The 12,719-nt window shown below is 35.4% G+C and overlaps 1 protein-coding gene across 4 annotated transcripts in view; it reads left to right on the top strand.

The window, feature by feature from the left end:
- Positions 1 to 12,719, top strand: part of atp8a1 (ATPase phospholipid transporting 8A1) — a 330,133-nt gene that overhangs the window by 54,455 nt on the left and 262,959 nt on the right. For all 4 annotated transcript variants that reach the window (XM_069190605.1, XM_015345307.2, XM_015345310.2 and 1 more), the window contains exons 3-4: positions 2,629 to 2,728; positions 8,483 to 8,581. In XM_069190605.1, coding sequence (XP_069046706.1) covers positions 2,629 to 2,728; positions 8,483 to 8,581 — 199 coding nt within the window. The remainder of the gene's footprint in view (positions 1 to 2,628; positions 2,729 to 8,482; positions 8,582 to 12,719) is intronic.

The following is a 12,719-nucleotide window of genomic DNA, read 5'->3' as shown; positions in this document are numbered from 1 at the left end:
GCTTTGAATTAAGGCCTTTTTGAAGGTGACCTGATCAGGCATTGTTCCACCGGGACCTCTTTGGTTAAAAGTGTAACTAATGAGCTTTCGTGTGATTGTCAAATTGCAATGCCTCACTGCACAAGCTGTATTACTGGTCATAGAGCTTAAAACAAATTGACAACTTTTTGTAAAAGTACATAAGCTATAACTATAGTATTCTCATTACAGAAAATATTGCATTTCATTTAGTTCCATCAGTATATATTTTTTTTGTCTGTTTCTTTGTAATTTCCTTGCTGTTAAATGCAATGTCAGCTGTAACTGTAAAAATACACTACGCATATGTCCTGCACATATTTTAGGCTGTTTTTGTTTCCAGCAAAGTATCTCTTTTAAAATGTGTGTACAAATAGCAAATTATGTGTAAAATTTCAATTTAATGTTTATTAGAAAAGCATTGGCAAATGGAATTCATTTCTGTTATGCATATTAAGTTAAGAAAAATAAACAGTTTTTCTTTTTGAAAAACTTATCTCTAACATGACTCGTTATGAATGGTAATCATATGCAATAGAATTTCTGTCAAGTTAATGAAACTGACCAATAATATTTAGAACGGGAAAAATTAAGCTGATAACCTAATCGATAGATAAACTTATGGCAGCAAATGTTATTACTGAAAGCAACAGAAATGTACAATTTTATATAAACAGTGACAGTAAACTTCCCAGAATGGTCTCCCATCCAGGGCTTTCACCTGCTTCTAAGCACTTCATCCAGTTCATCCAATTCCCCACTTTTACAACAACTTCAAGGTCACGTTGAAGCTGGATCGTATCCTGGCAATTAAAAGCAACGGGTGCAAGGCAGGATATACCCTGAAAGGAATGCCAGTCCTGCCAGGGCAGACACACAGACATTCACACCAGTGCCAATTTTTCCAGAACCTAATTATCCTACCAACATGACTGTTAGAGGAAATCCATGCAAACACAGAAAACCATACACTCAAAGAAAACCCATATGAACAAACAGATAGCACCACAGGTCAGGGATTAAACCAAGGGTTTACAAGACAGCAATGCTAGCCACTGCACCACAATGCTGACTGTGTACAGAACACTGCTCTTCATAATTATGTATATACATTTTAATAGCACATACTGATTAAGATGTTTATGATCTGATGATGTTTAACAAACATGAGAATAAATAGGTACTAAATCCACCAATTTATCTGCAGTTGTAGCATTCTCCCAAGATGGGGGATAGTACCTATAGATGCAGCCATTCAAAACGAGTGGGGTATGCCGCGGTAAAACGTGGTGGGTCACAATGCGGGTTACCATATAATACCGCATAATACCGCAAGTAAGATAATAGTATCCGGAATTACCGCCAGGTGGAGCTAATAAAGCTCAACCTCTCATGGACAGCGTTAGAGCTGTCACCATCGAAATCTTTACCGGAGATATTACTAATAGTATCAATAATGAATGACCTTGGACAAGCTGTAAACTCAAAGTATTACCCTGGTCCACATTCTTTGTAACCGTCTTTGTAAACGAAAATACTTTATTTTTTCATTGACAAAAAGTAACACCACAGCATTTCGTTGATCCAATCACGCATTTGTTTCCAATCAAACAAAGTAATTCTTGAGAATCTCTGATTCACCATGCCTTTCACATCCTCATAAAAGATATTTATTTAGGAACATAAACATATTACTGTATGTAAACTGTACTGTATATGGCAGGTCTTGGTATTTTAAAGAGAAAATACACACCAGTATTCCATTTCTCCCTAAACATTTTAAGCATCAAAGTCTTACATGTGGTTATTTCAGAAACATTTTTATGTGTTCCTTGCTCCTTCTTGCTCCTTCTGACCATGTTACTGTACGTTTATACAGTATACAGTACTTTGTGAGTTTTAAGCTTCTGTGTAAAAAAAAACGAATACCAAGACCAGCAATATACAGTTTACATAATATGTTTATGTTCCTAAATTAATACACCTCCAGATGTGTTATGCTCCTATTCTTTTTATGCTCAGCTGCTAAAATTTCCCTTTAGTGGTAAAATTCCATATAAATATTCAATACTAAGCGGATTAAAATGTGCACAGTAAAGAGATTAAATTATTAAATCTTTGCACTACCGAAAAATGCACCACGAGTACCCATGTCAGTCATTTTGGCCAGCCAAAACCCGTACCCGGTGCCTGCGGTACGGGTTTTTACGGTGCAGTTCGAATGGCTGCATCTTTAAATATGGGTGAACTGGTAATGTGACAAATTCTGCCCATTCATAAGAAGGGTGACAAGACTGAACTAAGTAGTTATACAGGTAGTCATATGGTTCTGACTTCCTTTTCATGTGAGGTTATAGAAAGTGGAAACTATGTGGAAATGCACTTAAAACCAAGAACAGGAGGTACTGTATTTCTTTATGCACATGTGTGTTACTTCTTTATGCAAGAGGGTGTGGAAACAGCTACATAGCCATTTGTCAAAAATGATACTCTGGCATTGTTCAAGCAATAGCTGGATGAAATTCCTGAATCACTTCCCTGGAAAAAATATTAATAGAAGGAAGCCTATTATTGTTACCTGAGTCCAATTATTTTTCTTTTATTTTTCAGCACTGCAAAGTACAATGTTCTTACATTCCTGCCAAGGTTCCTGTATTCGCAATTCAGAAGGGCAGCAAACGCTTTTTTCCTTTTCATTGCACTCCTCCAGGTAAGTTGCAATAAAGCATCAGAGGGAGAAATCCATAAATATTTAATACAGAAGAACTTGCTTTTCTTAGTACTGTATCTAAGTACTTCACTATCTTCACATGGCATAATCATTAACATGATCATAAGAGTAAACCAGGAAATGTTATACTTGTATCCACCTCAAGTTTGATGATGTTGTTAGAAAAGGCACTTGGTCTTTATTCATGTATAGGGGGTCCACGTTTAATGTCTCCCCGCTTTTACAACTTTTGGCGATTTTGGACATAAGCATTCCCTAGCTTTGCGTTCTATGAAGTGAACACCCCTCTAAAATATCTAGAGCATAAAAAAAATTATAGTAAATTTGTAGTAAATCATTGTGAAATAGCTTTGCATTATATAAGCATTGTATATTATGTGTTATTTTATAACTGTGTTTATAGATTTTCTTTTTATGTGACGACTGTACATCATCTGAGCAAAGAGATTAAGAGAAACTTGGAGAAGCGGAAGCAGACTAAATTGCTAGATAAAATATAAGCAATTTTACAGTATGCATTAGATTTCCTTATTTGTAATTTGTACAGTATTTAATGTACAGATGCAGCCATTCAAAACGAGCGGGCGATACCGCATTATTTTGCGGTGCGCTTCACACAATCTACCGCGAGTTACTGTAATTTCTCCTATAATACCTCAAGTAAAATAATAGTATCCGGAATTTCCGCAAGGCGGAGCTAATAAAGCTCAACCTCTCATGTTTGAGCTGTCGCCATCAAAGTCTTTAACGAAGATATTACTAATAGTATTAATAATGAATGACCTTGGACAAGCTGTGAACTCAAAGTATTGCCCTGGTCCACATTCTTTTTTTCATTGACCGTCTTTGTAAAAGTAACACCACAGCATTTCGCAATCACGCATTTGTTTCCAATCATGCAAAGTACAGTAATTTTTGAGAATCGATTCACCATGCCTTTCACATGCTCATAAAAGAGATTGATTTAGGAACATAAACATATTACTGTATGCAAACTGTACTGTATACAGAATGTATATGTATATTTAATGTCTTAACTGTGCCCGTTTAAGTATTGAATATTTATATGGAATTTTACCACTGAAGGGAAATCTTAGTACCTGAGCATAAAAAGAATAGGAGCATACTGTAACGCGTGTGAAGGCCATAAACGATATTAATTTTGGAACTTAAACATACAGTATATGGCTGGTCTTGGTACTTTAAAGAAAACATACACACCAGTATTCCATTTCTCCCTAAACATTTTAAGCATCCAAGTCTTTAACTAACGTGATACCGGAGTCAACAAGCATACTTTTAGAATTTGATTAAAAGGGAATATAATATGGAATCGCGTGTCTAAAGAAATGAATAACGATATAATTATATTCATGTACCGCAACACAAGAATAGTACACGCTGTACATTGTCTGTTTATGTAGTGCTTTTTCAGCACTCTGCATGTGACCTTGCCGGTGGCGCTGTGAGTTAGGTTCCTGACTCCCATGTCACACGCTCTGTGATTGAATCCCGCTGGAGCCATGACTTCTTTTTAACAAACATTTCTTTGAAAAAATGAAACGTTTTCCTGAGTCAGGGATTAAATAAAACTTCACTCGCACCAAACAAATGTATATTTCTAAATATCACAACATGATCGAATTTAAGTCATTTTAATAACAATGAATAGTCACCTATGCGTTACAATATAAACATATTGATTTAAGTCGCGTTTAAATCGCCTTTATTTAAAACCCATAAATAACGCTGATACTGTTTAGACTTTTAATTATTTAAAACTGTATTACAGCAGCACAATGCACAATGCAACATAAATCGCTATCTTTGTCTTTAGTGTAATAATGTTCAACTCACTGTCCAGCCAATTAACAATAGTAATAATAATGAACTTTATTGTATATGGCGCCTTTAAAGGTGGCTCCTCAAAGCGCTTTACAGGTTAAAAACAATAACAACAATACTGTTAGGCTGGGCAAACGATTTTTTTTAAAGAAATACAAAATGAGATATAATGATGTGTTCCAGCTTAGACATTAAAGAAGCACCGATGCACTGCAAGTACAAACCCCTCTCTGCGGGAGTGCTGGCTGTGACGAATTAAACTGGTTTCACAGGTATTTTCAAAGTTGAAGGGGGTGAGATTTCCAGCGAAAGACACCTCCCCCTCCAAAGCCAAGGAAGTTCAGTACTTACTAGTTAAGAAAGCTAGGCTCCTCAATGAAATCGCTTTAACATGCTAATGCGTTGGTGTAACAGTCCGGGCGTGGCAAGCTTCTAATGTCAACCCGACTACGGCGAAATTAACCCTTCTTTCATTGGAAGACAATGAACATATTCTAGCCCTAAATGAATTAATAGCAAACATGGTTTACATAAAAGACATTTTTCCAAGAAAGTTTAGCCTTTGTCACTAATGAAACCACTAAATACAGACATAAATAAAGAAATCTTAAGATTTTTAAAATACATGACTTTGCTAAAATTTATTTAAAACTAAAAACGATTACAAACGCCAGCGGAGAGAAAGAACAGGGGAGGGATGTTGGTTGTGCATAAGGGGCGGGGCTATGGAAATGAGGTCTATTTGGGAATGTGGAGTTACATGTTCTGGCAGTTTGTGAATTATCGTTGTTGAGTATGGAGTGTTGAGGCAAAATGCAATTTAGCGCTTTCTGGCAAGAGGAGACCCCCCAAATTAATAATGTAACATGTAATTGTTTGTGCATGAACATAGCTACTATATACTGTTATTTCTTTAGATAAGCGATTCCATGTTATTTTTAATCCCTGGCGGGACTGGGAGTCCATAAGATTCGAGTAATAGGTTTCATTGCGCTTTGACAGATCGTCTTTAAATCAATTGTTGATTTAAAGGTTGATAGTAAATGTTTATATTGTAACGCATACAGTACAGTCTCTTTTTCTATATAAAAATCTAAAAGATATTAGATATTAGGAGAGGGCGTTTGCATCTATAACTTAGTTTTTAAAATTAGTCAAGCAATATGAAGTACTTTTACTTTTAAGTCCCTTAATTATCATTGAGCACAGCTTTCTCACCACTTAGATTAGAGAGAGAGAGCGTAGAGAGAGCGTAAAACCTGGTCGTAAAAGCTGTTCTTTTTTCTGATCACTCGCTCTCTGGATACACGTCTCACCTGTCCTGTTCTTTGTTTTCCTAATTTGCTGATTATGCCTGCTGCGATCCACTCCTGCCCTCACACCTAAAGAAGAATATTTTAAGTTTCTTTGCGCGGTCCATTGTGCAATTAACCCTTGTATGTGCTGTCCTTAAGGTGATATCACATAAAGGTGACATGTAAAATAATGTTTTTTATTATTGTTATAGAGAAACATGATCAGACTTTCCCCAGTTCAGAAAAAAGATCCAAAATACACTAGTTTGTCACTAGTATACTTTTAATAAAGTCTTTGCTGTGCTTTTGAGGATCCTTGTGATATTTCAAGCTCTGGTTGAATGATAAGTGTCGCAGTTTAAATAATGTTCATAGTAAGAAATTATAAAACGCTCTGTTAAAAGCAAGGGAGCTTTTATGTCCGTTACAGTAAAAGAAAATGCCTGACAAAGTAGGGCTTGGACAGATTCCAAGTGCATTTTTGCAATTTACGTTGCATTGTGCATTTTGCTGCTGTAATACAGTTTAAAATAATTAGAAGTCTAAACAGTTTAGCTTTATTTATGGGTTGCAATTTAAAAAAAGTCAAAAACCTCTCTCAATTCAATTTAATTCAAGGTGCTTTATTAGCATGACAGATGGGTACAATCAGTGTTGGGTATTTACTTTGCTTTAAGGTGACACTTTTAAAGGTAATATTTAAAATCAAGGCTTTAACTTGCTTTAACTCCGCAATTCTGAGTTCTTGTGTCTGTCCTATCCGAACCCGAAAGTATTACAATATGTATCTTTATAGCAGGTGGTGTACAGCTTTTTAGTATAGATTACACTTTTCTAAAATGTATTTAAAAAATAAAAACGATTACACTCTAATCTTTCCTCGTTTGATCCCAAGATCCCAAGAAAAATAAATCTAAACGGGGAGAAAGCTATGCTAAGTTTATTAAGATAGTTAGAAGACAAAGATATCAATTTATGTTGCATTTGTCTGATTGTGAATGATAAACACATATATTTAAACCCGCGTTTGCGATTTAAATCAATAGAAATGTTTATATTGTAACGCCAAGGTGACTATTCATTGTTGTTAAAATGACTTAAATTCGATCATGTTCTGATATTTAGAAATATAAATTTGTTTGGTGCGAGTGAGGTTTTATTTAATCTCTGACCCAGGGAAACGTTTTATTTTTTCAAAGAAAAGTTTGTTTAAAAAAAAAAGTCATGGCTCCAATAGGATTTGAACACAGCGTGTGACGTGGGAGTTAGGAATCTAACCCACAGCACCACCGGCAAGGTCACATGCAGAGTGCTGAAAAAGCACTACATAAACATTATCAACAGACAATGTACAGCGTGTACTATTCTTGTGTTGCAGTACATGAATATAATTATATTGTTATTTATTTCTTTAGAAACGTGATTCCATATTATATTCCCTTTTAATCAAACTCTAAAAGTATGCTTGTTGACTCCGGTATCACATTAGTTAAAGACTTCGAAGCTTAAAATATTTAGGGAGAAATAGAATACTGGTATGTATTTTTTATTTAGAGTACCGAGACCAGCCATATACTGTATGTTTATGTTCCAGAATTAATATCATTTATGGCCTTCACACGCGTTACAGTATGCTCATATTCTTTTTATGCTCAGCTACTAAGATTTCCCTTCAGTGGTAAAATTCCATGTAAATATTCAATGCTAAAACGGGCACAGTAAAGACATTTACTGTAAATCTTTCTACGACCGACCAACGCACCACGAGTGCCCCTGTCGGTCAACCAATCACGTACCGCGGTATTGTGCTTCATCGCGCGTCACGATGCACGACGCCGTAGCCAATTACCTCAGGTACGTGTCTGTACCGCGCACTTTGAATGGCTGCATCTGTATATACTTTTCTCTACACCCTCCCCCTCCTGTCTTTGAGTTAACTTTCTAAAGAAACTCCAGGACTCAGAAAGCACTTAAATTGATTGTGGCAGCTTACCATTATTGATACAACCATAAATACTTAATGTCAGGCCATCTGCCCTTGACCTGAAGCTGGGATACTAAGCATACAAACAGATGGCCAAAGAAGAAGAAATTCTGATTTTTCAATGGCTTGTCAAAGTCTGGACCCAAAACTCATTGAGATGTTGTGACAAAACATTAAGCAAACTGTCCATGCAAGGCAGCCCTGTAGTTTCACAGAGTTGAAGGAGTAATGTGCCAAATGTGAGGGACTGTTAAAGGAACAGTTACATGAAACGTTAAGTTGCAGTCATTGCTGCTAAAGGGGGTGCCACTGCTTACTGAATGTAAAGGTAAACTTAATCAAATGTGAATACTTAATGCATGATTTGCAGATAATTAAATGTTAAAAGAGTATCATTTTTGTTTATTTAGTTAGTAATAATTTTTTTATTATTATTGTTGTTAATAATGTGAAATCAACATTTCAGAAATATTTGAAGATTCTAAAGGTTTCACAAACTTATACTTATACATAGTATACATATATGATATATGAAAGCTTGTTATTTTTTCCATTATATATTTTGGTGTTGTGTTCAACTTGTTCTCATCCTCCTTTATCTCATTTTAGCAAATTCCAGATGTTTCACCAACGGGTCGCTATACCACCTTGGTGCCCCTACTCTTCATCCTTCTTGTTGCAGCTGTGAAAGAGATAATAGAAGACTTGGTAACACCACTTTATATAATTAAAAGTCTGTTTTCTTTATCTTACCTTTTTTACAATTTTGATATACTTCAAAAGACATACTGGTGAAAAGTATTGGTGAAGGGTAATGTATAAAGCTAGAAATTACTGTACTTTTGTTAAGATTTGTCTGTAAGAATAATTAATCATTTCAAGTTACTGTTTAACAATACCAGATTTATCAAGAAACATTACAAACAGAATTTTTCCTGGTTGTGAAACCTGTTAGTTACATTTTTAATTGGGCTAAATGATACCCACTGGAAAGGCTAACTTGCCTCTGGAGATTCTGATCTGTAATACTTGAAAGCATGTTTAGTTGTCCATGGAAATATTGGATTACTAGGAGTAATAATTGTTTGGGTCAGATCAGAGCCCATGATGTCTCATCGTAAATTAGTACAGATTGAAGCGGCCCTGTTTAACCCATGGTGTGTTGTTGTGATCTGAGAAGAACAGACTGTGGTTTTGTGGCAAGAAAACTTCTGGTCTCACTCTAGAGACATACGCTTCAGCCATGTTTACTTCCATTAAGGACCAAGTACAGCTGTATACACACTTAACACAATGCCCATTGTATCAAACTTAAACAATAAGGTAATTTTGCTTTGAACTAGAAACCCAAAACCACAGCACTGTGCTCTTGCTATTTTTCCAAATAAACTTCTGTATTGTTTGATTTTGTTTGTATTCTGTCCTACAGATTTATCTGACTCTTCTGTTAGAATTAAAACATTATCCTAGGAAAACATTTAAGCCATTTATTAATACTTTAGTACTGAAACACAGCTTTCTGATTGCCAGTAAAGTGACTACATGCATAAGAATAATTAGACTTGAGAGAAAGACTTTTTGCTCATCTAGTCAATTGGTAGTTCATAGCTAATTGATCTAAGATCTCATCCAGCCATTTCTGGAAAAATGCCATTATACAGTGTGTACTTCAACAACATGGCTGACTAGCTTGTCCATACTTCTGCATCCTTCTTCATAAATAAATACCTAGTGTCTATCAATTTTAAATACATTTCCAAATAGTTTGAACTTGCGACCTCTCGGTTGCCTTTCAGTTCTAAAAACTCTTTTCAGGGTCCTTTGTAGCTTTGTATAGATTAAGAAAAATAAAATTGATGTTTGTTTAGCTTGTCGCTTTAGGACATTTCTTTAAGCCCAATAGTTTATCAACCAGAGGACAGAATATGGAAATACAAAAAGCTTCAGAGGCACTTCTTTATACAAACGATTATACCCGAGGAAGGTAACCTTTGTCAGCTAGAAGGAAAAGCTCCTCTTACTTCTCGATTCAGAAGGCTGTAGTTAAACATTTTTGTTTTTCGGCTGGTGCTGAATTTAACGAAAATGATCAATTAAGAGAGGAAGCCTGAAATAAGTATTCCTTGCATTCAAAGACTTTTTTTGGCTTATATAAATCATTAAGTGTTTTAATAATAATAATTCCTTACACTTATATAGCACTTTTCTGGACAGTCCACTCCAAGCACTTTACAGGTTATGGGGACTCCCCTCCACCACTAATGTACAGCACCTCGCTGGATGATGTGACAGCAGCCATAATGTGCACAGTACCTTCACTACACATCAACAATCAGCTGATGAATTCATAGAAGGGAATTATTAGGAGGCCATGATTGCTAAAGGACAATGAGAATTTTGCCAGGACGCTGGGGTAACACCCCAACTTTTTTGAAGAAACACCCTGGGATTTTTAATGGGCACAGAGAGTCAGGATCTCAGTTTTACATGAGCACCACTTCCAGCAGCAACCGTAGTTTTTCCCAGGAGGTCACCGATCCAGGCTCACACCTGCTTAGCTTCACTGGGTTGCCAGTTGTGAGTTGTGATTTTCAGTGTGATATGGGTGCTGGCCTAAATTAATTGTAAAATTGAGTCAGTTCTTTTATTAATTTTTGTAATAAATTAGCAATAAAAATCTCATAATATCTAATAATAAATCATAATGTTTCTACAGATGCAGCCATTCAAAACGAGCGGGATATACCGCGTTAAAACGCGGTGGGCGTGTCGCGGTATAACAACGGTTACCGTATAATCCCGCATAATACCGCAAGTAAGATAATAGTGTCCGGAATTACCGCCAAGTGGAGCTAATAAAGCTCAACCTCTCATGTACAGCGTTTGAGCTGTCGTCATCAAAGTCTTTACCGAAGATATAACTAATAGTATTAATAATGAATGACCTTGGACAAGCTGTAAACTCAAAGTTTTACCATTGACCACATTCTTTGTAACCGTCTTTGTAAATGAAAATACTTTATTTTTTCATTGACCGTCTTTGTAAACAAAATACTTTATTTTTTCATTAACAAAAAGTAACACCACAGCATTTTGTTGATCCAATCACGCATTTGTTTCCAATCATGCAAAGTAATTCTTGAGAATCTCCGACTCACCATGGTTTTCACATGCTCATAAAATATATTAATTTAGGAACATAAACATATTACTGTATGTAAACTGTACTGTAAATGTCTGGTCTCTGTACTTTAAAGAAAAAGTACACACCAGTATTCCATTTCTCCCTAAACATTTTAAGCATCAAAGTCTTACATGTGGTTATTTTGGAAACGTGCTACTTGCTCCCTCTGACCATGTTACTGTACTCGATGTTTATACAGTATACAGTACTCTGTGATAGTTTTAAGCTTTACTGCGAATACGCTCGATACCGGAGTAAACAGAAGCATACTTTTAGAATTTTAGAATACAATATGGAATCGCGTCCAGTACAGTATTCAATACATATTGTATGGAATACAATATGATCAGTCTGCTGGCTATTCATTGTTATTAAAAAAATGACTTAGATTCAAACATGTTGTGATATTTAGAAATATAAAAAAGTCAATTAATTGTCCACAATATTGCAATTTTATTTTTCAAAGAAATGTTTGTTAAAAGAAAATTCATGGCGCTAGCTGGATTTGAACAACCGACCTCCCGCGTATAAGTCAGGCACTTAAACCATCACGCCACTACCATGGTCACATGACAAGTAGTGAAACAGCCATACACATATCAATAGATACTGTATGTGTACAGAATATACTACTGTTTGTGTTACAGTACATGAATATAATTATATCGTTATTAATTTCTTTAGATACACGATTCCATATTATATTTCCTATTAATTAAATTCTAAAAGTATGCTTCTGTTTACTTCGGTATCGAGCATATTCGCAGAAAAGCTTAAAACTATCACTTAAAACTATCACAGAGTACTGTATACTGTATAAACGTCCAGTACAGTAACATGGTTAGAGGGAGCAAGGAGCACATAAAAACGTTTCCGAAATAACCACATGTAAGACTTTGATACTTAAAATGTTTAGGGAGAAATGGAATACTGGTGTGTACTTTTTCTTTAAAGTACCGAGACCAGCCATATACAGTTGACATAATATGCTTATGTTCCTAAATTAATATTGTTTATAACCTTCAGATGCGTTATGCTCCTATTCTTTTTATGCTCAGCTACTAAAATTTCCCTTCAGTGGTAAAATTCCATATAAATATTCAATAGTAAGCGGATTAAAACGTGTACAGTAAAGACATTAAATGATTAAACCTTTCCACAACACCCCAACTCACCACGAGTGCCCCTGTTGCTCATTTTGGCCAACCAATCACGTACTGCGGTACTGCCCGCGGTACGTGTTTGTACTGCGCGCTTTGAATGGCTGCATCTGTATATCCGTAATTCTTTAAGAAGCATTTTGTGCTTCTGTATTGTGTATGTAGACATTGCTTCACAATTTGCTTTTCAGATATGCCACCCTTGTTTTGATGTGATGTATATTTACATAAGATATGGGTCAGTTAGTTTGTAGAATTCTTCTGTGTCTAAAAGCATTCTTTCAAGGAACATATTGTAAAGAGATTAAAAAGAAAATCTGTTTTCCTTTCAGTTTGAATTTTTAATTTCTATGATATCCAATACATCACCAACACTCTATTAAATACTAATCTTGTTGTCTTTTCTTGTTGGAATTCTGAAAACACTTTTATGAACTTTAAAAATAAATGACCTTAAACACACTTTTATTTCCATAATGTCTTTTAGAACACAGCCATCTGA

The sequence above is a fragment of the Lepisosteus oculatus genome, chromosome 1, assembly GCF_040954835.1.
Source record: "Lepisosteus oculatus isolate fLepOcu1 chromosome 1, fLepOcu1.hap2, whole genome shotgun sequence".
NCBI lineage: Eukaryota > Metazoa > Chordata > Actinopteri > Semionotiformes > Lepisosteidae > Lepisosteus > Lepisosteus oculatus.
The sequence above is the reverse complement of the archived record's forward strand: the minus strand, read 5'-3'. Positions and strand labels throughout refer to the sequence as shown.